This window comes from Megascapheus bottae, chromosome 13 (assembly GCF_031878675.1).
Source record: "Megascapheus bottae isolate mThoBot1 chromosome 13, mThoBot2.hap1, whole genome shotgun sequence".
In the NCBI taxonomy this organism is placed as follows: domain Eukaryota; kingdom Metazoa; phylum Chordata; class Mammalia; order Rodentia; family Geomyidae; genus Megascapheus; species Megascapheus bottae.
Genome location: NC_143521.1, coordinates 59,227,906 through 59,253,663, shown reverse-complemented (window position 1 = coordinate 59,253,663; position 25,758 = coordinate 59,227,906). Strand labels below are relative to the sequence as shown.

General features: G+C 43.9%; 1 protein-coding gene across 14 annotated transcripts in view; it reads left to right on the top strand.

Moving 5' to 3' along the window:
- Add1 (adducin 1) overlaps window positions 1-25,758 on the top strand; it is a 54,163-nt gene that overhangs the window by 8,660 nt on the left and 19,745 nt on the right. For all 14 annotated transcript variants that reach the window (XM_090343896.1, XM_090343895.1, XM_090343894.1 and 11 more), the window contains exons 2-6: window positions 9,446-9,660; window positions 13,956-14,118; window positions 19,253-19,404; window positions 24,206-24,286; window positions 24,572-24,721. In XM_090343896.1, the coding sequence (XP_090200022.1) occupies window positions 9,466-9,660; window positions 13,956-14,118; window positions 19,253-19,404; window positions 24,206-24,286; window positions 24,572-24,721 (741 nt within the window). In that variant the 5' untranslated portion in view covers window positions 9,446-9,465. The remainder of the gene's footprint in view (window positions 1-9,445; window positions 9,661-13,955; window positions 14,119-19,252; window positions 19,405-24,205; window positions 24,287-24,571; window positions 24,722-25,758) is intronic.

Sequence of the window (25,758 nt, the reverse complement as noted above, 5' to 3'; positions counted from 1 at the left end):
GTCGTTCAAGGCTAGCATTCTACCACTTGAGCCACAGTGCCACTTCTGGCTTTTTTCAGTTTTTGTGATACTGAGGAGTCAAACCCGGGACTTCATGCATGCTAGGCAACCATTTTACCACTAAGCTACATTCCCAGCCTGTGGGTACCTTTTCTTTCATGCGCGCGCTCTCTCTCTCTCTTGCGCTCTATCTCTCTGTCTTTCTCTCTTTCTCTTTCTCTCTTTCGTTCTTTCTCAGTTGTGGGAATTAAACTCTGGGCTAGGGTATTATTATCCTTGAGCTCTTCAGCTCAAGGCTACTGTCCTACTCCTGGAGCCACAGCGCCACTTCTGGTTTTCTGGTGGTTAATTGGACATAAGAGTCTCATGGACTTTCCTGCTGGGCTGGCTTTGAACCACAGTGCTCAGATCTCAGCCTCCTGAGTAGCTAGGATTACAGGTGTGAGCCACTGTGCCCGGCTTCCTCTTTTTTTTTTTAAACAAAATCTTTTTTTTGGCCTGTTCTGGGACTTGACCTCAAGGTCTAGGCACTGTCCCTGACCTTTCTCAAGGCTAATGCTCTACCACTTGAGCCACAGCACCACTTCTGGCTTCTTCTGTGTATGTGGTACTGAGGAATTTAACTGGATCTTTGTGCATGCTAGGCAAGCACTCACTCCACCACTAGGCCACACTCCTGGCCCCTTAATCTTATTTCCTGTATTGTAAAATGCGTGGAGTTGTCTTCTACTTCCTTTGCATTTTGTGGGTACCGTGTAGAAAAAAAAGAAGAGGAAGGCAAAATGAAACAGAAAGAGAAAGGCCATAATTTGATTCCCAAAGCAAACATTCGTATATATGTGTATATATATATATATGTGTGTGTGTGTGTGTGTGTATATATATATATATGTATATATTTTGCCAGTCCTGGACTTGATCTAAGGGCCTGAGCACTGTCCTTGGACTTTCTCAAGGCTAGAGCTCTACCACTTGAGCCTCAGCACCACTTTGGCTTTTTTCTATGTATGTGGTACCGAGGAATCTGACCTGGGTCTTCCTGTGTGTTAGGCGAGCCAAACTCCTGGCCCCGAAACTGACATCCTTTCCTCTCATCCTCCTTAGAAGCTAGGATTCTAAGTGTGAGCCATCAGTGCTTGGCAAGAACCAAATTTAACTTAGCTAATTTTCAGTTATTTTGTAGTAATGTCTTTTTCAGAATATTAAAGGGAGGGTTAGGGATTTAGCTCAGTGGAAGAACACTTGCCTGGCAAGTGCAAGTCTCCTGAATTTCATGCCCAGGACTGGCCAAAAAAAAAAAAAAAAGAATATTAAAATAAAGCATAGTAAGATGTAACTTTTTAAATGACAGAATTTATGTACAGGTAGGTATATGATTCAACATAAATAACTAAATCACATTTGCAAAAGAATAAGTAGTTCTGATTCCTTTTACAGCTTTTCTGCTTATGGCATTTGCAACTAATATTTTTTAGAATGTCATGTTTGCACTGGAGGTTAGAGACAGACACAAAATCTAGAAACTGGTTTAGCAGTCAGGAGCATTTGCCCCTTTATCATAAACGTATTGCCTATATGAAATCGGTAGATAAAGAGGCTTGTTAATAAACAGCACTGTGACAAACATCAAGGGATTTTTTTTTTTTTTGGTGGGTCTTGGGGCTTGAACTTGGCCTGGGCGCTGTCCCTGAGCTCTTCAGCTCAAGGCTCCCGCTCTACCCTTGAGCCAAGCCCCACTTCCCATTTTCTAGAGGTTAATTGCAGATAAGAGTCTTAGATTCTTTTGTGCCTTGGCTGGCTTTGAACCTTGATCCCCAGATCTCAGCCTCCTGATTAGCAAGGATTACAGGCCTGAGCCACTGTGCCTGGCTCTCAAGTTTTGTTTTGTTTTTCGAAGCAGAAATTACTGAGACTAAAGCAAGGAGTAGAGACCCCCCAGTGACCCCAGTCACTAGTGAGGTAGAGGCAGCCAGATTTCCATTTGGAGAAGTATTTGAGCCCTAGTTCAGTCTCCAGTACAGCTTCCCTCTACCCTAAAGAAAGAATTTCTTCAGACTGAGTGTTATAAATTTATCCACAAGTGCCTTCTGTATAATATTTTTGCTTTCTTCCCTTCCATTAAATTCTCTGGAGCGGGAGTGGTAGCTTAGAGCAGTCCTAACAGTGGGAAAGTTGAGGGAGAAAAACTGAAAATTGAAGACTAGCCTGGTTACATAAGAAAATCTGTCTCAAAAAACAAGAAAACTCAAAAAGTGAAATTCTCTTCTTTGGTTAAATTAACAGTGAAACTTAATTTTTACTTTGTAGCAGATGGTGAATGCCAGTGTCTTCTTTTTCTTTTTATAAATATCAAAGACTCAAGAATTGAAGCTAAGACAAAAACAAAAGACCAAAAACCCCACATGTTCGTTCTATATGTTGTTTTTATTTGTTTTTTTTTTTTTCTTCCCTATTCTTTGGATGTTTATTTTTGCTCATAGCAGGGATCTCTTTTCAATATCTCATTTCTATAAGATTTTAAAAACTGAGTATTATAAGATTTATATGATCTTATAATGTCACAGAAGATTTACTTGGCACAGTAAGTATTTGGATGGCTCATTGGTTAGGTCAGTGCATACCAACTATCACATGGTCCTTAAAATACTTAGGAATTTAGCAGTATATTAATTTTTTTTGGCAGTCCTGGGCCTTGAACTCAGGGCCTGAGCACTGTCCTTGGGCTTTCTCAAGGCCAGAGCTCTACCTCTTTTTAGTTTTCTTTTTTTATTAAAAGATTTTATTAACACCGATTTTTTTTTTTGCATCGTATTTCAAATGTCAAGTTTAACAAACAAGTATTCAAGAATGGAATCTCTATATGCAATCACTGGCACATAAATGTAAGAACAAAATTAAAATTAAACTGAGTTTGTATGTCATAGATACATATCGATCTATCAATATGTCTATAGAACATATATCCCATCATAGGTTTATATGTCTATTTATATTTATATCTCCAAGTTCAGACCAATGACCTTGAGTATTTGAGTACGGAGTCATCACTCTTATACTGTTTGGATCTAATATCCACATATCAAGGATTAATTTTTTTTTCTTTTTTCTTTTTTTTTTTTTTTTGCCAGTCCTGGGCTTGAGCTCATGGCCTGAGCACTGTCCTTGGACTTTCTCAAGGCTAGAGCTCTACCACTTGAGCCTCAGCACCACTTCTGGCTTTTTTCTATTTATGTGGTACCGAGGAATCGAACCCGAGTTTTCGTGCATGCTAGGCAAGCGCTTTAACCACTAGGCCAAACTCCCGGCCTAATTTTTTTTTCTTTAGATTTTTTTTTTTTCTCTCAAGGCTAGAGGGCCTTGAGCATGCAGGCCACGCCAGCCCCAGAATTTTAACAGAACCTTTTAATAGTTACTGTTTGTTTCACCTACATTTGGGAGAGGGTTGAAAGGAATGAAAAGAGCAGGCTTAATTAAATTTATTGTTTCAGAAGTATCCTATTAAACAGTTTATACATACATGACATGTTCATTCATTTTCTCTTTCTCTCTTTTGTACTGGGATTGAGCCAACAGTATTTTTGATATTTGTTAGCTTAAAAGTGTTGTGTAGGGTCAGAACTGTAGTATAGTGGTAGAGTGTTTGCCTAACATGTACAAAGCCCTGGGTTCATTTCCTTGGTACTACCTACACAGAAAAAGCCAGAACTGGTGCTGTGGCTCAGGTGGCAGAACGTTAGCCTTGAGCAAAAAGCGTCCAGGGCCAGTGCCCAGGCTCTGAGTTCAAGCCCCAGGACTGGCAAAGAAAAAAGTGTTGGATGTATTTTAATTAGGATTTATGCGGATTTGTGCTACACAGGAAAAAAATACATTGTGGACATAGTAGGACTGGAGCGTACAGGGCAATCATCTTAACTTGTCCTTTTTTCATTCCCCACTTCTCCTAGGACTATAGGTATGTAAAACTTTACATCCATCCCTCCATCCCTCCTCCATCCCTTCATCCCTCCATCCTTCCATCCATCTCATCTGGTGTTAGCAATCCCTGTACATGCCAAAGGATCCTTGTACAAGTATATACTATGCTTACATCCGCAGTCTTATCCTTTTTTTTTTTTTCTTTGCCAGTCCTGAGCTTGAGCTCAGGGCCTGAGCACTGTTCTTGGACTTTCTCAAGGCTACAGCTCTACCACTTAAACCTCAGCACTGTTGAGGCTAGGCAAGCAATTTACCACTAGGCCAAACTTCCCGCCCAGTCTTGTCCTTTTTTGCACTGTGGATGGGGTCCTGGGGCTTGAACTCAGTGCCTGAGCTTTGTTACTCAAAGCAAGCACTCCACCACTTGAACCACAGCTCTGCTTCTGGCTCTTTTTCTTTTTCTTTTTTTTTTTTTTTTTTTTTTTTTTTTTTGGTGGGGTGGGGGGCAGTGATGCTTAATTGGAGATGAGTCTTGACTTTCCCTGCCAGGCTGACTTTGAATCACGATCCTTAGATTTCAGCCTCTTGAGTAGCTAGGATTATAGGCATGAGCTGCTGGAGCTTGTCCAGTTACACACCATTTTTATAATGTGTGTCTGATTGTGTTTCTCCTGTTCTCCTGCTGGGTCTTCTGTAGCCTCTGGGCTCACTGCAGGTCCCTGCACACTTACTGTGATGTGACATCTTTGAGGTAGAGAACTTTTCTCCCTTTCATTTTCCCACTGCTGGGAGTTATCCATGTCCAAATCTCATCAGCTAGGTGGAGCTGCTTTTTGTTTTACATATCAGCTTTGGGAACTGACGTCAATTTTTAGAAACAGAACCCAATTAACTCAGAGACCCAAAGCCCAGTTTGATATACAGATTGTCCACTTGCAGCTTGGAATTTCTTTGTGTGTGGCAAACTGAAATTCTGAATCTATGTAGTTTGTAGTAGTGTCTGTTTCGAGCCAGTCATATGCCATTGGTGACAGAAGGAAGCAAAGCAGTGACCTTTCTTATATCAGAGCCTTCTGGAAACCATATGAGAATTAGACTAGCACTGTCAGTTCCAAAATGCTGGACCTGGGGGGTTTGTCTTTTGCTGTATGATTATTTAGAGCTTATGGGACTGACCCTGAATTTAAACTTAAGCTCTCTAACTCCCGAGAGCTTTGGTAGTGGCAATAAGTACTTTGGAGAGAATGATAGACTATACCCAAACATACGCTCACCGACACAGGTGATTTGAGTGACTCACACCTGTGTTCTAGATACTTAGGTGGCTGAGATCTAAAGCTCGTGGTTTAAAACTAGTCTGGACAAGAAACTCTGAGGATCTTATCTCCACTTAACCTGCCGAAAAGCCAGAAGTAGAGCTGTGGCTCAGGTGGTAGAGTGCCAGCATTGAGTGAAAAAGCTAAGGGCTGACTGTTCTGCCATCAAGGAAAAAGACAGCATAATGAAAGGCAGAGAGAGACAAGTACTACTAATTCACAGAGTCTGAGCGTCAGTGTTAGATTCCTATTTCTCTACTTACTTCCCGTTAAACCTTCTGTGACATTCTATAGAATTGGATGTTGCTATAGTTAAAAGAAATGGCCTTATAGCTGTTTACAAAAAGTAAAACAGTGGGGCACTGGTGGCTCACACCTGTAATCCTAGCTACTCGGGAGGCTGAGATCTGAAGATTGTGGTTCAAAGCCAGCCCAGCAGGAAAGTCCATGAGACTCTTATGTCCAGCAAACCACCAGAAAACCAGAAGTGGTGCTGTGGCTCAAAGTTGCAGAGCCCTAGCCTTGAGCTGAAGAGCGCTCAGGCCCAGAGTTGAGCCCTGAGACTGACCCCCCCAAAAAAGTAAAACATAAAAGCTAGATGCTGGGGGCTCATACTTGTAACTGTAGTCTGAGATGTGGAAGCTACCCATTAGACAAAGCGGGGCTGGAGCTGTGGCTCCAGTGGCAGAACACTGAGTGAGCACACCCAGCAAGCACCCAGTGCCTGCCCCCAAATAAACAGACAAAACATTCACTGGGGAAGCAGTTAATCCTTCATCACGAGGAGAGAAAAACAAGAGCACGCACAAGGAATCAATTTCCGATTAAAAAGGAGCACACGTGTGCGTTGGTCCATTTTTTTTCTTTGGTTTTTATTTCCTTCTTTAAGCTGACCTGTGAGGAGCAGCAGCCTGCACTGACTTCAGGAGAGGAAGCTCTGGAGCCAGGCAGATCGGGCTCAGATCCTAGCAGCTTCTTCTGCTTGAATACCTGTCTTGCATCTCAATTTCCTTATCTACAGGGGAAAAGTCACAACATGGCAAGATGGTGTAAGCAGTGATAATTTTAGTTGCAATTACTTTTTATTAAAAGATTTTATTAACACTGATTTTTTACATCATATTTCAAGTGCCATGTTTAACGAACACGTAGTCAAGTTGCAATTAACTTTTAAAAAGTCTTTCGAGCAATTTTCATCTGCAAGGTACACAGGAATAGAAATGATCGGATCAGAGTGATTAAAGGTTTTACTGAGCTCTCGTGGGCCAGCAGGGTACATTCAGTCAGACTGAGCTGTTAGGAATCTTGGCTGTGTGGTGAATGTTTCTTTCCTGGAGGCAGGAAACTGACTAGAGAAGAAATGTAAGTGGTAAGTGATTGTTTGTAATTTACCATGATTGTGTTCTGCTAGGTTTGTTCTTAGAAAGTTTTCAAAAACAATTTTTTTTTTTTTTTATTGCCAGTCCTGGGGCTTGGACTCAAGGCCTGAGTACTGTTTTGGGGCTTTCTTAAGGCTAGCACTCTGCCACTTGAGCCACAGCACCACTTCTGGCTTTTTCTATGTACTGAGGACTTCATACATGCTAGGCAAGCACTCTACCACTAAGCCACATTCCCAGCCCTAAGGGTTTTCCTTCCATTGGATGCTGTCTTCCCCCACTCACCGCCTTTTTTGTGGATCATGGGGCTTGAATTCTGGGCCTGGGTACTGTCCCTGAGCTCTTCAGCTCAAGGCTACCCCTGGGCCTGGGTACTGTCCCTGAGCTCTTCAGCTCAAGGCTACCACCCTACGCTTGAGCCAAGCCCCATTTCCCATTTTCTAGAGGTTAATAGGAGATAAAAGTCTCAGGTCCTTTTGTACCTGGGCTGGCTTTGAACCTTGATCCTCAGATCTCAGCCTCCTGATCCTGAGTAATTAGGATTACAGGTGTGAGCCACCTTGAGCCATCTGGCCACCTCAGCTAGCTGCTACTCCTTCTTGTAATGCCTTCTAGGTTCACAGGTTCCTAGAGTTTGTGGTGAGTTTTGGCCTGGGCTCTTGAGTTTCTCCACTGTTGTACCTCGGATGCTAGTTGGAGAGCGCTGGGTATGCTCTAACCTTTTGTATCCTGGGGACTCCATCCTGGTTTCTCCAAGTCTGTTTACACTTTGCCTTTCTTATTCGAGGCTCTGCCTTCAATTTCAATGGGTGTATCCTGAGACACAGATCTCATGAAGCCTTTTCTCCAGGGAAAGTTGGTTTGTGCCTTGTAGCAGATAGCCCCCTACTTAAAGAAGTCATTTGAGTCCCTGTTGTGTCCCAGGGCTTGTTTCCAAAACAGACTTGAAAATGTGTTTTTTGTTCTTCATGGGCCTGCAGACTGGTAATGGAGAGAGTGTATGCATGAATACTTTGGTCTCCTTTAAAATGTCTATAAGGGAGGTGGGAATCAAGGGTCTTGATACAAGAGTTCAGGAGCCAGATTTGGCATCTGGGGCGAATGACCTGGAGTAGGACCTACTTGATCTGGCTATGAAGACTGAGTAGGAGCTGAGAGATTTGGGAGGGAGAGGGTAGTTGCATAAGCCCTGCATTCAAGTCTGGTATTGGTGCATGTGCACGCACGCACACAAAAGCCCCAAAAAACAGAACAACAAAGCCAACTCTCATCAAACATTTGTGGGCACCAAGCGTAACATTTGAGAAAAATGGCTGGCTCTCACCATGCTGCCTCTTTTTCGATCTTTGTCCTTTCCAGGTGGCTCTGCCTCCCCACACTACCCAGAGAGCATCTTTTCTGTGAGGCTTTCCTGACTAAGCCTTGACTCCAGTCTTCTAGGGGTTCTATAACAAAGTACTGGGCCTCCACAACTGAGTTTCTCGTGTTATTCTGGAGACTGAAAGTGTGAGGTGGTCAGTATGTTGGCAGGCTAATTCCTTCTGAGGCTGTAAAGGAGCATGTGGACCAGGCCTGTCCCCAATTCTGTACTCTCCTGGTAATACTTCCTGAGGCTCTCTGAGGTGGCGGTCGTTTGGTCAAGGACACTTCATTACCACATGAGCACATTATACCATTAGATACAGTTGGAAATAGTGTTTTTGAAAAATCTGATGCAAAACAGATTTGATCTTTTATGAGGGCTATGCTAAAGAATCCCCATGGGGGCTCTGGGAGTGTGGCTTAATGGTAGAGCACTTACCTAGCATTCATGAAGCCCTGGTTTCCATTCCTCAGTATCATATAAACAGAAAAAGCCAGAAGTGGTGCTGTGGCTCAAGTGGTAGAGCTCTAGCCTTGAGCACAGAGCGGCTCTTGGAATAGAGCCCAGGCTCTGACTTCAAGCTTCATGACTGGCAAACAAACAAAAAGAATCTCTATGGGGTGGTGAGAGACACTGTTTTTATGTTTAACTCTGTGCCTTGTTCTTGCTGGGAGCCTACCACCTGAGCCATGCCCTCGGCGCTTTCTGCTTTTATTCCCCTCTCTCTCCCCCTTCCCCCCCCCCCCCGTTTGTTTATTTTTTGCCAGTCTCCTGTGTTTGAACTGAGGGCCTTGGGCTTTCTCAAGCCTATCTCTCTACCACTTGAGCCATAGCACCACTGCCAGCTTTTTCTGTGTATGTGGTACCAAGAAATCGAACCCAGAGCTTCAGGCATGCTAGGCGAGCACTCTGCCACTACGCCACACTCCTGGCCCTCTTATCTTTTTTTTTTTTTTTTGCCAGTCCTGGGCTTGAGCTCAGGGCCTGAGCACTGTCCTTGGACTTTCTCAAGGTTAGAGCTCTACCACTTGAGCCTCAGTACCACTTCCGGCTTTTTTTTTCTATGTATGTGGTACCGAGGAATCGAACCCGGGTCTTCATGCATGCTAGGCAAACACTTTAACCACTAGGCCAAACTCCCGGCCCCTTATTTTTCATATAATACATTTACAGGTGGGTTGGCCTAGACTGCAGTTCTGCCTAGCTGACATGACAGTTGCAAAGCACTGAGCCCAGTGCTGCCTGTTGGTTGGAGTGGGGATTTTGAAGCTTACCCAGGCTGGTAACCCTCCCATTCTCCACCTCTAAAGTAGCAAGGATCACAGACATGAGCCACGGTGCATGCGCCAGAGTTTGATCATAATTGTAGTGACTACTTTTACTCCAAGTTTTCAGGAAAGTAAGAGTGGGGCATAACTTGCCATGTGAACATGGACTTGAAAGTAATAACTCCTTCTACCTTAATTCTATAGGAGCCTAGAAAGTTTGTGCAATGAATGGTGACACTCGGGCCTCAGTGGTGACCTCACCACCTCCAACCACGGCCCCTCACAAGGAGAGGTACTTCGACAGAGTAGATGAGAACAATCCAGAGTACTTGCGGGAGAGGAACATGGCCCCAGACCTTCGCCAGGACTTCAATATGATGGAGCAGAAGAAGAGGGTGTCCATGATTCTGCAGAGTCCTGTAAGAAAAGTTTTTCCAACCAGACTTAATCTTCCCTCTTCTGACATTTCCTATCTCTGTTGAATGAGTGGTTTAGTCAGTTTCTTTGAACACAGCAAGTCAGTGCCTCCTACAGATATTGATGATTGTTGAAAGAATTCAGTTTAGTTCATGTTTTCACACAAATGAAAAACAGTCCTTACTGTCTTAAAGGCTAGGAGGCATTTATTTCCCTTTTTCACTATCATAACCATTTATGTCTTTATCTAACAGGGTCATTTAAAACAGACTGATGGTGAGCTGAGCACCAGCGAGTGGCTCATGCTTGTCATCACAGCTCCTCAGGAGATTGAGATCGTGAGGACTGAGGTCCAAAGGTGGCTAGAGCAGAACAGTCTGAGATTCTAGGTTCAGCTGACCACCAGAAGACCAGAAGGGGCACTGTGCCTAAAACTGGTGGAGTACAACACTAACCTTGAACAAAAATTGCTCAGGGATAGAGTCCAGGTGCAGTTCAAGCCCCATGATGAACAAATAAAAACAAACAAAAAGCCCCCAAACTGGAATTGAAACTGTGTGGCCCAAGTAGTAGAGCACCAACCTTGAACAAAACAGCTCGGGGACAACCCCCAGGCCCTGACTTCAAGTACCAGGACCCTCCCTTATTTCATGTGTATCTCTTTATATATGTGCCAGTGCATGGTGCATTGGTTAAAAAAAAAAAGGTAACTGTTTTGACGTCTCATTTGTTTTATCTTGTACTTAGAGATGTTGCTGTCCCTCACAGAATATGATCTCTGACATCATTTGTCCTAAATAGACTTGGGCTCCTCAGAGGGCTGACAGGTCTCTCCTATTGCTGAATTAGCACCAGTGTGTCTTGCATGCTTCCTGCAGGTATACTAATGTAGGCAATGAAAAACTAAAAATAAGTTTGGGATCCTCAAAGAGTCCTAGAGAACTTGTGACTACATGTGTTTTTCTTTTTCTTTTTTTTTTTGGTTGATCGTGTGGCTTGAACTCAGGATCTACATGTTGTCCTAGAGCTTTTGCTCAAGGCTAGTGGCTAGTGCTCTCCTTTTTGATGGCTCACTGGAGATAAGAGTCTCAAGAACTTTCTTGGATAGTCTGTCTTCAAACAGCAATCCTCAGATCCCAGCCTCCTGAATAGCTAGGATTATAGGAGTGAACCACCAGTACCCTGCAATAAGTATCTGTATTGTTAACATTAGAGGCTGTATGGGCTGGGAGTATGACTCAAATGATAGAGCCTTTGCCTAGTAAGCTTAAAACCCTGAGTTTAAATCCCGCTACTGCAAAAACTAAAAAAACCAGTATGTTAAATTCACTAGCAATTTATTGGACCTTTTGGACTAATTTAGGATTAGTTGGCAAAAGATAGATGTATATATTAGTATATTGTATATATAGAGATAGTATATCTTAGTGTTTTCCTACTTTAAGTTTTTTATTTTTTTTGCCAGTCCTGGGGCTTGAACTCAGGGCCTGGACACTCTCCTTGGGCTTTCTCAAGGCTAGAGCTCTACAACTTGAGCCACAGCACCACTTTTAGCTTTTTTTCTGAATATGTGATACCGAGGAATTGAACCTGGGTCTTTGTGCATACAAGGCTAGCACTCTACCACTAGGCACATGGTATTCCATGCCATCTTCAAATTTGACACCCTCCTTTCTCAGCCTCCCAAGTGCTAGATTAAAGGCATTTGCCACCAGCCAACTTTCTTTTTTCTTTTTCCACTTTAAAAGGTAACTTCACAAGTGATTTGGAGAAATACTGACTGGAAAGCACAAACTAGAACATGAAACTTACTATAAATTTTGTCACTCTTTTTTTTTTTGGTGGGTCATGGGGCTTGAACTGGGCCTGGGTGCTGTCCCTGAGCTCTTCAGCTCAGGCTACCATCCTACCCTTGAGCCAAGCCCCACTTCCCATTTTCTAGAGGTTAATAGGAGATAAGAGTCTCAGGTCCTTTTGCACTGGGCTGGCTTTGATCTTCAGATCTCAGCCTCCTGAGTAGCTGAGATTACAGGCATGAGCCATTGTGCCTGGCTTATCACTAATTTTGACTTAATTTACTTGTGTTTTCCTGTGTTTATGAGGCACTATTTTGGTGGTACCAGGAATTGAACTCACGTTCCATACCGTGCTTACAAGTAAGCGAGCCCTCTGACACTCCAGCCATGCCTCCAGCGCTATGTGTAGATTTCCACTTACACCTACAAAATACGATTATGGGGACAGAAATCTGGCTTAGTGGTGGAGTGCTTGCCTAGCACACATGAAGCCCTGGGTTCAGTTCCTCAGTACCACATACACAGAAAAGGCCAAAAGTGTCACTGTGGCTCAAGTGGTAGAGCGCAGGCCTTAAGCAAAAGAGGCTCAGAGATAGTGCTCAGGCCCTGAGTTCAAACCTCAGGACAAACAAATGAAACAAAACAAGCAAAAACACACGTGATTATGTTTTTTATTACCTCTCTGTATGTATGTTCACTACTATGACTTGAACTCAGTGGCTTCAAGCTCTTATGTGGCTTTTTCATTCATGGCTGACTCTCACTGTTTGAGCCATGCCCTAGTTCTAAACTTTGCTGGTTTGGTTAGAATTAAAGGGAGAATTTTTTTGCCTGGGCTGGCTCTGAACTTTGGTCCTCAGATCTCAGCCTCCTGAATAGCTAGGATTATAGCTGCGAGCCATTGGCATCCAGTTCCACAAGCAGTGTTAATGCCATTGCCATTTAATTTCTTTTTAGTTAGGTTTTTAGTTAGGGTTTTTTTTTTTTTTTTTTTTTTTTGGTCAAGGGGCTTAAACTCAGGGCCTACATGCAGTCCCTAAGCTCTACCCAGTCTCCTCTCCTGAGTAGCTAGGATGGCGGGGGTAAGCCTTTAGCACCCAGCATTTTTTAGCCTTTTTTTTTTTTTTTTTAAGGTTGGTCATGGGGCTTGAACTCTGAGCCTGGACACTGTCTCTGAGCTCTTCAGCTCAAGGCTAGTGTTCTATCACTTTAGCCACATTGCCACTTCTAGTTTTATGGTAGTTAATTGGAGATAAGAGTCTTACGGGTTTTCATGCCCGGGCTGGCTTTGAACTGTGATCCTCAGATCTTAGCCTCCTGAGTAGCTAGTATTACAGTAGGATTACAGGTATGAGCCATCAATGCCAGGCTATTTCTTAGCTTTTTTTTTTTTTTTTAATTAGTTGTGAGGCTTGGACTCTGAGCCTGGGCACTGTCCCTGAGCTTTTCAGCTCAAGGCTACCACCCTACCCCTGGAGCCACAGTGCCACTTCCAGTTTTCTGGTGGTTAATTGGAGATAAGAGTCTCGTGGACTTTCATGCCCAGGCTGGCTTTGAACAGCAGTCCTCAGATCTCAGCCTCCTGAGTAGCTAGGATTACAGGTGTGCGCCACCGCGCCCGCCCGACTATTTTCTTTCTTTTTTTTTTTTTAAATGAATGGGAGGATACACACAAAAAGCCAAGTCTTTTTATTATTATTATTTATTTTTGCATGTTATGGAGCTTGAACTTGAGGCTTAGGTGCCAGTCCTGGGCTTGAGCTCAGGGCATGAACGCTGTCCTTGGACATTCTCAAGGCTAGAGCTCTAACACTTGAGCCTCAGCACCACTTCTGGCTTTTTTCTATGTATGTGGTACCGAGGAATCAAACCCGGGTCTTCATGCATGCTAGGCAAGCACCCTTACCACTAGGCCAAACTCCCGGCCCCCGACTATTTTCTTTGCTTTTTTTTTTTTTTTTTTTTTTTTTGCCAGTCCTGGGCTTGAGCTCAGGGCCTGAGCACTGTCCTTGGACTTTCTCAAGGCTAGAGCTCTACCACTTGAGCCTCAGTACCACTTCTGCCTTTTTTTTTTTCCTTCTATGTATGTGGTACCGAGGAATCGAACCTGGGTCTTCATGCATGGTAGGCAAGCACTTTACCGCTAGGCCAAACTCCCGGCCCCTTCTTTGCTTTTTATGTTGAGTGTTTGCATAGAATTCACAGTGCATCGGATCAGCTCTCTATTCTTTGAAATGTAGACTGTTTCCTCTTGTGTCAGTAATACCAAAATGATCATCATTATAAGTAAACACGGAGCAGACCCCTGTTTGTTTCCTTATAATAGGATTTCTGTTCAGATCCTTAAGCTTTTATGAAGTCACTTGCCAGAAAAGAATGTGTAAGTTTATATTCCCAGTAGTCACATCTGGGGACGTTAGCTGCTGTTCCAGCAATGGATGAAAACCCAAAAACTTGGTGAAAACACACAGAATGAAGTAGTGTTTTCATGTGCATTTTAGGCTTTCTGTGAAGAACTAGAGTCGATGATACAGGAACAATTTAAGAAGGGGAAGAACCCCACAGGTCTCCTGGCCTTACAGCAGATTGCAGACTTCATGACTGCCAGTGTTCCAAGCGTCTACCCAGCAGCCCCACAGGCGGGGATGGCTGCCTTAAACATGAGTAAGTAACGCTGCATTTTCCTTTCCAACTGAGCTCTGTGTAAAATTCTGGGTAGAATTCTGAAGCTTTTCATGGAACTGGATGAGAATCTAGGCAATACATAGTATTTAATATCTAGTCATAGTATAAACGCTGTAAATTTGAAAAGTCTTGAATGTAGATGGCTCTTTTTTAAAAATTGTATTAAGTATGAATTAATTGTACAAAGGGGGTTATTATGGTTTCTTGTTTTTTTATGATAATTATATTCGTACATATGATGTACTTGTTTCTTTTTTGACAGTCCTGGGGCTTGAACTCAGGGCCTGAGTGCTGTCCTTGGGCTTTCTCAAGGCAAGAACCCTAGCACGTGAGCCACAGCACCACTTTCGGCTTTTTCTATGTATGTGGTACTGAGAAATTGAACCTGGGTCGTTGTGCATGCTAGACAAGCACTCCACTACTATGTTAAACTCCAGGTCCCTTTTTTGGGGGGGGGGGTGTTGATCATGGGGATTGAATTCTGGGTCTTAGAGCTGTCCCTGAGCTCTTCAGCTCAAGGCTGGTGTTCTACCACTTGAGCCACAGTGCCACTTACAAAGGTTAATTGGAGATAATAGTCTCATGGACTTTGGTGCCCAGGCTGGCTTTGAACTGGGATCCTCAGATCTCAGCCTCCTGAGTAGCTAGGATTACAGGTGTGAGCCACTAGGCGCAAGTTTAAACAATAAAGCAGTGAAAAAGAAAACGTTTACAATGCTCTCTTATGTCCAGGGCTCTGGTGTTTGTTATCTGGTGACTAGTTGTTGGTGAGGCAGTTTCTGGAAAAACATTGTTAAGACACTAGTTGGTTTTTATTTCTGGTAAACCAGGTGTTTTAGTAAAATGGAGTTCGAATTCAAAATGGCTTCACTGTGGTTAAGGCTCTATACTGGGGTTGTGGCCTAGTGGTAAAGTGCTCATCTAGCATGCATGAAGCCCTGGGTTCCATTCCTCAGTACCACATACACAGAAAAAGCCAGAAGTTGTGCAGGGGCTCAAGTGGTAGAGCGCAATATACACATATACACATATATGCGAGTATGTGTATCTATAGAAATGACACATCAACAACTACTAAACAAGGAAAAAGGAACAGATGGAAGAAGCCGGTGGTGGCTTCACCTGTAATCCTAGCTATTCAGGAGACTGAAATATGAGGATCTCAGTTCACACCAGCTTTGGCAGGAAAGTCTGGGAGGTTCTTATCTCCAATTAACCACCAGACAACTAGAAGTGATGCTGTCATTCAAAGTGGTCGTGAGCTAGCCTTGAGCAAAAAGCTGAGGGACAGTACCTAAGCTGCCCCTAGGTCAAGCCTCATGACCAACCAAAAAAAAAAAAAAAAGGGTTTGGAGCCAGCCGGCAGCGAACCGGGATTCCCGACTTTGGGGGTGAAGACAGAGAAAAGAAATAGACAAGGGTTGGGAGTTTGGCCTAGTGGTAGAGTGCTTGCCTAGCATTCATGAAGACCCGGGTTCAATTCCTCAGTACCCCACATACATAGAAAAAGCCAGAAGTGGTACTGTGGCTCAAGTGGTAGAATGCTAGCCCTGAGAAAGCCCAAGGACAGTGCTCAGGCTCTGAGCTCAAGCCACAGGACTGCCAAAAAAAAAAAAAAAAAGAGAGACAAGGGGCAAACAGATGGGGTTGGGAGGACTACAGCCTACGTCAGCAGCCCAAGAAGTCTGCTTCGGGCGTGATGAGATATTGCTGCCTTTTTGGCTGGCTGCCTAAGGCTGTGACCCTCACAGGTTGTCCCTCCCACTCCCGTAGGGTTACCTGTGAGAATCTGTGCACCCAGCCTACTCTTCTGGTTGTCACTTACTGAGAGCTTTATTATTAATGGCAGTTGAATTTACACAATTTTGCATCTTTTGAAATCTCCTAGGGCTTTTTAAAGTTTGTTGGCTGGTAGATTGGTTGCTGCAGGTCCTGGGGTTAATCTCAGTGCCTGGGTGCTGACCTGAGGGTTTTTTTCTTTTTTTTTGGTGGGTCATGGGGCTTGAACTCTGGGCCTGGACGCTGTCCCGGAGCTCTTCAGCTCAAGGCTACCACCCTACCCCTCAAGCCACATCCGCACTTACCATTTTTTAGTGGTTAATTGGAGATAAGAGCCTTATTTTAGTGCCCAGGCTGGCTTTGAACCATGATCTTCAGATCTCAGCCTCCTGAGTAGCTAGGATGACAGGCATGAGTCACCAGTCACTTGTGCCCTGCACCTGAGCTTTTTTTCCTCAAGGCTAGTGCTCTACTGCTTGAGCCATTTTTCCCTTTCTGACTTTTTTATTTGGTGGTTAGTTGGATTAAGAGTCTCATGAGCCAAGCACCAGTGGCTCACACTCAGAAGGCTGAAATCTGAGGATTGTGGTTTGAAGCTAGCCCAAGTTTGGGGGTCCAAGGAGACCCTTATCTTCAATTAAAACAACAAAGAGTCAAAAGCAGAGCTATGGCTTGGGCAAAACTTAAAAAGTTCAGGGACAGCACCAGACCTTGAGTTCAAGCCCCAGGACCAGAAACTCCGCCCTCCCCCCCCCCAAAAAAAAGTCATACAGACTTTCCTGCTTGGGCTAGTTTTAAACCATGATCCTTAAATCACAGCCTCCTGAGTAGCTCAGATTTCAGATGTGAGCCATGGATGCCTGTCTGAATCACAGCTTTTTTATTTTTTACTTCAGTATGGTAAATTATGTTTTTTTTCCCCCATTGCTGGGAATTGCACCCAAGACCTTGGTTATTTCCCCGAGGTAGAGACTACTGATTCCTTTAATGTTTGAAATAATACACACATAGAAGATTATTTCCTAAAGCCAAGCATGGTGGCTCTTGCCTGTAATCTTAGCTTCTCAGGAGACTTGAGATCTGAAGATCGTGGTTCAAGGCCAGCCCGGGCACTGAAGTCTGTCTGTGAGACTCTTATCTCCAGTTAACCATTAGAAAATGGGAAGTGGGGCTGTGGCTCAAGGTAGGGTGGTAGCCTTGAGCTGAAGAGCTCAGGGACAGCGTCCAGGCCCAGAGTTCAAGCCCCATGACCCACAAAAAAAAAGAAAAGAAAAAAAAAAGAAGATTATTTGGTATTTTTTTCCCCCATATCCTGGGGCTTTAACTCTGTTTGAGCCATACCTCCAACTCCTTGCTGTGGTTGTTTTTGAAATGGAGTCTTCTGGCCTGGGCTGGCCTGGACTGTGACCACCTGTTTGTGCATTCTACCATAGCTGAGATGCATGATGACCATGCAGAGATATTGACTGAGACAACAGTTCTGACAAGCCTTTTTGCTTGGTGTGAGGCCTTGAATCTTTTTTTTTTTTTTTTGCCAAGGCTGGGGCTTGAACTCTGCCTGAGTTGACAAATATTGGCTTATTAAAACAGTAGGATGGATATGTGTGTTTTGTCCCTAGCCCTCTACTACTTTAGTCACAGCTCCACTTCTGGCTTTTTTGTGTATGTGGTTAGTTGGAAATAAGAGTCTCATGGACTTCTGTGCCCAGGCTAGCTTCAAATTGTGATCCATAAATCTTAGCCTTCTGAGTAGCTAGGATTATAGGTGTGAGCCATTGTCACTTTATGCTCATGGGAAGCATTGGATTTTCTTGTATCTTATAATGACTTTGTGTGGTTTTGATAGTGAGGAGATGATTGCCTCACACAGTGAGTGTGTAGAAGAGTTTATGTGGTACCTGTATTTTTTTCCCTTAAATGTTTGACTGAATTCATAGTACCATTTGGGCCTACAGTTTACCTTATGGAAACTACAAATTTACCTTAATAGAACTGTTGCTGTTCCAGATATCTATTTCTTCTGTAGTAAGCTTTGATCGGTTGTATCTTTCAAAAACTACATTTCATCTCAGTTTAAGAATTTTCTGCCCCTATTTCTTTATCTCTGCTGACACATTAGTACTTTATGGCAGATGATGGTTCCCTTTCTACATCTTCATAGTTCTTTTCCACATAAATGTGACTAGAGGTTTATTTTGAGATCCTTTTTTTTTTGCCAGTCCTGGGCTTGGGCTCAGGGCTTGAGCACTGTCCTTGGACTTTCTCAAGGCTAGCACTCTACCACTTGAGCCTCAGTACCACTTCCGGCTTTTTGCTATGTGTGTGGGGTACCAAGGAATCGAACATGGGTCTTTGTGCATGCTAGGCAAGCACTCTACCACTAGGCCAAACTCCCAGCCCCTTGAGATCCATTTTTAATCTTCCTAGAGCTGGGTCTGTAGCTTAGTAGTAGAGTGCTTGAGTAGTATGCATGATGCATGAAGCCCTAGGTTTAATTCCTCAGTACCACATAAACAGAAAAAGCCAGAAGTGGGGCTGTGGCTCAAGTGGTAGTGCACTAGCCTTGAGCAAAAGAAGCTCAGGGACAGCGTTCAAGCCCTGAGTTCAAGTCCCAGGACTGGGAAAAAAATTATACCTTTATCAAGTATCTATTTTTTTCTGTAACCAGAAATTCTTGGCCACGCCGGGAGTGGTAGCCTAGCTGTTGAGGAGACTGAGATCTGAGGATCAAGGTTCAAAGCCAGTCCGGACACAAAAGATCCTGAGACTCTTCTCTCCAAGTAGGGCTTGGCTCAAGGATAGGGCGGTATCCTGGAGCTGAAAAGCTCAGGGACAGCAGCCAGGCTAAGTTCAAGCCCCATGACCCACCACCAAAAAAAAAAAAAAAAAAAGAAAAAATCCTTGGCCATGAGTTTGGCCTAGTGGTAGAGTTCTTGCCTATCATACATGAAAACCTAGGTTCAATTCCTTGGTACCACATACATAGAAAAAGCTGGAACTGGTGCTGGGGCTCAAGTGGTAGAGCTCTAGCCTTGAGGAACGCCCAAGGGCAGCACTCAGGCCCTGAGTTTAAGCTCTAGGACTGGCAAAAAAAAAAAAAAAATTCTTAATTATGTTCTTCATTTCTAATGTGTATATATAATTAAATTTCCTTCTGAACATGTTTGCTACCTTTCGTGAATTTATCTGCCTTTTTTGCTACTTATTTTTAACTTATACATTAATACTTAAGAGCACATTTGAGACTTTATGAACTAAAAGGAAAGGTAACTTTTTTAGAACCTTTATTCTGTCTGCATTTGACAAGAAATACACTGTTTGTGTTTTATTTCAGGTCTTGGTATGGTGACGCCGGTGAATGATCTCAGGGGGTCTGACTCTATCGCCTATGACAAAGGGGAGAAAACATTGCGGTGCAAGCTGGCAGCATTTTATAGGCTGGCAGATCTCTTTGGGTGGTCTCAGCTTATCTATAATCATATCACAGTGAGTATTACTTCAAGTAGTGACAGTGATAAGGGAACTGTTACATGTCTAGAAGCAGCTCTTGTGTTCTGCAGAAGCAGGAGGTGGGCCTAAAGTGAGTAAATCTTAGAATACACTCTCCTTGGGTGCCTCACTACAGAAAATAAGAATCGAGTAGTAGTTGGTAAGCACTGGCTTATTAGAACAGGAGGAGGGGGGCGGGGAGAGAGAAAGGGAGAGATAGTTTTGGTTTTGGACATAATGGAGTTTGAATAAGAGTCTAGTGCTTACCAGTATATGAGCCATGTTCTCTACCCTTTTTGTCTTAGTCATTCTTTGGGTTAGGGTCTTATATTTTTATCAAAGGCAACCTTGGCTTGAAATACTCCAATTTCAGAGTTTTCTAGCTGAGCACAGGTGACTCACACCTATAATCCTAGCTATTCAGGAGGCTGAGATCTGAGGCTCAAGGTTCAAAACCAGCCCTGGCACAGAAGGACCACAGACTCTTCCAATTAACCTCTAGAAAATGGGAAGTGGGGCTTGGCTCAAGGGTAAGGCAGTAACCTGAAACTGAAGAGCTCAGAGTTACCCAGAGTAACACACAGGCCCAGAGTTCAAGCTCCATCACACACACACACACACACACACACACACACACACACGCCTTAGCCCATGAGACTTTTTTTTTTTTTTGCCAGATGTTGGGCTTGAACTCAGGGCCTGAGCTCTACCACTTGAGTCTCAGCACCACTTCCAGCTTTTTGCTATGTATGTGGTACCAAGGAATTGAACCTGGGTCTTCGTGCATGCTAGGCAAGTACTTTACCACTAGGCCAAACTCCCAGCCCCCTATGAGACTCTTATCTCCAGTTATCCACCAGAAAACTGGAAGTGGTACTGGGGCTCAAATGGTAAAGTGCTAGCCTTGAGCTCAAGAGCTCAGGGACAGTGCCCAAGGCCCAGAGTTCAAGCCCCATGATCGGCAGGTCTAGCGTTCCACCACTTGAGCCACAGTGCCACTTCCTTTTTCTGCTTTTTGTGGTACTGAGGAATTGAACCTAGGGCTTTACGCATTGCTGGCCAAGCACTTTACCACTAAGCTTCATTCCCAGCCTTTCCTTTGGTTTTTTAAACTTGTTCTAATCTCCTGATTTTGTTTTGTTATTTCATTTCTTTAATTTTTTTGGGGGGGGCGGTTATGGGACTTGTACCCTGGGCTTGGGGCGCTGTCCCTGAACTCTTCAGTTCAAGGCTATTGCCCTTGCTCTACCCCTTGACCACAGCCCCACTCCTATTTTCTATTGATTAATTGGAAATAAGAGTCTCACAGACTTTAGTGTCTGAGCTGGCTTTGAACTTCGTCCTCAGATCTCGGTCTCCTGAGTAGCTAGGAATACAGGTGTGAGCCACTGTGCCCGGCTTGACATATATACACGTGTGTGTGTGTGTGTGTGTGTGTGTGTGTGATTTGTTTGTTTGTTTGTTTTGCCAGTCCTGGAGCCTGAACTCAGGGTGTGGGCACTGTCCTTGGGTTTTCCTCAATGCTATCGCTCTACCACTTGAGACATAGTACACTTTCGGCTTTTCTTTGTATGTAGTATGGAGGAATCAAACCCAGGTCTTCGTGCATGCTAGACAAGCTCTCTATCACTAGACCAAACTCCTGACCCCTCTTTTATTGATTTTTCTATGTCTAAAGAAAATTCATAATTTTGCCAGTACCCCTGTCTCTCTGAGGGGTTAGAACTGTTGATGTTTCACCGTCTCTCTGTACTCACACATATTTTTCCAGAATGAGGAATGGTAGACCTCCTGGGGTCTACCATTTTAAGTCCCACCTGTGTCTGCTGCTGAAGTGAACTTTCTCCAGTGCATGCTGACCACAAGCTACCCCTGTGTTGTGAACTCAGGTGGTGCAGAATGTCCCCCCACGAGTGTAAACTAGTTCAGCTACTATGTAAAGCAGTATGGCGGTTCCTCAAAAGGGAGGGGAGTTTGGCCTAGTGGTTAAAGTGCTTGCCTAGCATACATGAAGACCCGGGTTCGATTCCTCGGTACCACATACATAGAAAAAAGCCGGAAGTGGTGCTGAGGCTCAAGTGGTAGAGCTCTAGCCTTGAGAAAGTCCAAGGACAGTGCTCAGGCCCTGAGCTCAAGCCCAGGACTGGCAAAAAAAAGACTAAACATAGGTCTTAACTATGACCCAGCAATTCCACTTCTTGGCATTTACCCAAACATCCAGAAACAAGGACACACTAAAGCCACTAGCACAAGAATGTTCACTGCAGCACTATTTACCATAGTGAAGATGTGGAACCAACCCAGATGCGCCTCAGTAGATGATTGGATCATGAAGATGTGGTATTTATACACAGTGAAATTCTGTGTTGCCATCAGAAAGAATAACATCGCCCCATTTATAGGGAAATGGAAAGATTGGAAAAAAATCGTATTAAGTGAAGCCAACCAGACCCAAAGGAACATAGGCTCAATGGTTTTCCTCATTTGTAATAATTAGTACACATCTAGGACTCTCCTCGCAGGGGATTACAATATCTCAAAACCTAGGTACATAAGGCCATATAGGATGAGGCTAAATGAAAGGATCTCTAGGATATGGGAACAAGAGCTTTATTTTGTGTGATGTTCTTAATGCATTGTTATTTCTCTTCTTTTTTTGTTCCCCTTTAGCTAATCTCATATTGTTACTGTATCTGACTTTGTTACCTGGCATATTGTATATAAGTTTATTTGTTTATTTGAAATAGGAAAGGGAAGGGGGAAAAGCAAGATGATTAGGAGGAGGTGGGGGGAGGAATATGGGGACCAAAATATGGGAAGGGGTATCAGTGTGTGAGAAGTAATGCATCTACCATCTGGCAAATATAACTAGAACCCCTCTATACATAACAATAAAAAAATAGAATGTCCCCCATCAGAACCTTTCCACCATGGTTCTTGTTACAATCCAGCTGAACAGAGGGCTTCACGCTTCTGGGGGTGTCCTTCCTCTGTGACACAGGACCAGAAATGGGCTGACACAGTTGGGCTCTCAGTAAAGCCTAATCTGCAGCCACTAGGATGGAAGCCTTACCTGAGCGGAAAGCACCGCGATGAAATCACCAGCAGAAACTCACTAGGGCCTTTGGGTACTTGATCCGTGGGCTCAGCTAACCTGGCTTAGTACTAGCTCTGCTCTTGGTGCCCGCTGGAAAATTGCTGGCCTTCTGTCCTTTATATTTCTAGAATACTCCAGAGATTTGCTGGTGAATGGTTACCTAAAGTTTAGTTTCATGAGGCTGTATGGCTAAGAAGGAAATATACTCCATGGCTTTAATATTAGCTTCACATTCTTGAGAATGCTGTTTACCACGAGCCCTGTATGGGTTTTAATTAAATAGGCTTGACTCATTTGTGTCCTTCCCCCACCATCAGTTAGGAATTGGCAGAATAGAATGTTTCTTAAGTGTTTACTTTGTTATGAGTGATGTAGTTGGATCTTAATATTGAATAAAAAGAAATCCCCTGACTTATGAAACAGTAACCCCTCAATGCACCACCTTTAGAACAAAAAGAAGAAAAAAATACAAGATGCTCAAAATGCTTTCTCTATCTTAAGAACTAGAACTAGAGAGTTTTTGAGGACAAATGATTTTTAGAAATTTTTTTTGGTGCTTTTCACTTTGGGTTTATTGTTGATGACATCGTTTTTCTTACTTTTATGATCCCGAGGAGAAAAGAGATATTGATAGTATTATCAGTCCAGCAGTACTGTAAGGTCATGCAGCCCTTCTTTTCCAGGAGGGTTATAGGGATTTCCTGCTAAGAGGATTTAGAAGGGCTGCCAGTGGTGAGCAGACCAGGGAGGAGGTCAGCATTAGATCTTTGTTTTAACGTTGTGTCTGATGTAGAGAAGCCTTTGCAGGAGGAGGGCTCAGCCGGTGGCCCAGCCAAGTATAGGCTGAGCATCCCTTCTTCTAGTCTTCAACTGGTAGCCGGGCCTTCTGTCCTGGTAGTGGTAGGATGCTGTCAGGATTTGGCTCCTTCAGAGCCTGGCAGGTGCTTGTTCAGCTCTACCCTAGTCCCCCAAAAGATGTTAAAACCTGGAGCCAGAAGTTTGGCCTAGTGGTAGAGTGCTTATCTAGCTTGCACGGAGACCCAGGTTCGATTCCTTGGTACCACATACATAGGGAAAAAAAATCTGAAAGTGGTGCTATGGCTCAAGTGGTAGAGCTCTAGCCTTGAGAAAGCCCAAGGACAGTGCTCAGGGCCTGAGCTCAAGCCCAGGACTGACAAAAAAAAAAAAAAAAAGATGTTAAAACAAGGTCTTGTCTGGGCATGCCCTGTGGCCATACTGTGCTTAAGAAGGCGATGGTCATCTCTGCAGAATGGCTGACAGGTCTTACCAGGTACAGGAGACAGGAGGGCAGAGACACAGGAGAACAGGCCCTTCCAAGGTAAACGTTTTCTGAAATGCATTTCTTGTATTTGTGTTACTTGCTCGCGGAGTCACATCATTTGCCTGTAGACTGTGGCTGGCATGGCCTGGCAGTGACTTACTCACTCAGAGATCAGGAATACTGAGCTGTCGGTTCTCTGTCAGGTCAGTTTGTATCAGTGTGACTAATACCCTGTGTGTACTGGCTTGTTAGCTTTCTATATACTATAAAAACAGGAAGTTTCCAGAACCTCTTAGCGTTATGACAGGCTTTATGCTTAAGTGCCTCCTCATAGGGTTCACCCAGGAATTTGTAGCCTGAATGAGACCCAGGCCATTTCATTTGGGTTTTTGGGCTAACTCAAGTCATTTCCCCCACAGACCAGAGTAAACTCGGAGCAGGAACACTTCCTCATTGTGCCTTTTGGGCTTCTCTACAGTGAAGTGACCGCATCGAGCTTGGTGAGCATGCCTTCTCTTTGGCAGCATGTCTGCACAGGTCCTGTTGGATGTTTAAATACCTTCAAGGCCACTTGCTTGTATAAAATCCAAGAAGCGGGGGTGCCTAGTCAAATATATGAAATTGTGATGCTAAATTCAAGAATTGGGAGTACAAAGTCAAACGTATGAACTTGTGATTGGCTAGAGAAGAATCCCTGAGCGGTGTTATTAAAGACACTTCAACCTTGGGTTTTAGTTTCCAACCAGGGCAGCTCTAGAGTCCTTCAAATTTTTGTTTATGTGCAGGTTAAGATCAATCTTCAAGGTGATGTCGTGGATCGTGGAAGTACTAACCTGGGCGTCAACCAGGCCGGCTTCACTCTGCACTCTGCCATCTACGCGGCCCGCCCCGATGTGAAATGTGTCGTGCACATTCACACACCGGCAGGCGCAGCGGTGAGTGTGCTGCCTCCACGCCTGCGCTTCAGCGCTGGGTTTTGAGAGTTTCATGCACCCTTGATCCCCTCTCTCCTTTTGTGCTGGAGGTGAAACCGAGAGTTAGGCAAATAGTGCCCTTCTAAGCTCAGCTCTGCTCCCAACCCCTTGACTTTGACTTTTCCTTCTTTTTTGTTTCTGTTTGGTCATGGGGCTTGAACTCAGGGCCTAGGTGCTATTTCTGAGCTTTTTCACTCAAGGCTGGTGCTCTATCACTTTGAGCCACAACACCAATTCTGGTTTTCTGGTAGTTAATTGGAGAGGAGAGTCTCATGGACTTCACAGCTTGGGTTGGCTTTGAACCGCCATCCTCAGATCTCAGCCTCCTGAATAACTAGGATTACAGGCATGGGCCACTAATTGTGGCTTGTCTTGTTTTACTGATGTACTGGGACGTGAATTCTGGGCTTTTTGTTCTTGCTTAGCTTTTTGGCTCACAGCTGATACTATCACTTGAGCAAACCTCTATTTCTGGCCTTTTGCTGCTTAATTGGCATAAAAATTCAAAAATCTGGGCTGGGAGTGTGGCCTAGTGGTAAAGTGCTTGCCTAGCATGTAAGAAGCCCTGATTGATTCCTTGGTTCCACTGACATAGAAAAAGCCTGCAGTAGTACTGTGGTTCAAGAGGTGATTGCTAGCCTTGATAAACAGAGAGAATGCCTGTCCTTGAGTTCAAGCCTTAGGACTGTCCAGAAAAAAAAAATCTCAGATCTGTCTGCCCAGGCTTTTGAACCATGATCTTCAGTTCTTGGCCTCCTGAGTAGCCAGGATTATTGTGTGAGCTTCTAGGGCCTGGTTTTTTTTTTTTTTTTTTTTTCTCTCTCTCTCTCTCTCTCTCTCTCTCTCTCTCTCTCTCTCTCTCTCTCTCTCTCTCTCTCTCTCTCTCTCTCTTTCTTTCTCCATGGGGCTTGAACTCCAGGCACTATCCCTGAGTTTCGTTTCGTTTCCTTCCTTCCTTCCTTCCTTCCTTCCTTCCTTCCTTTCTTTCTTTCTTTCTT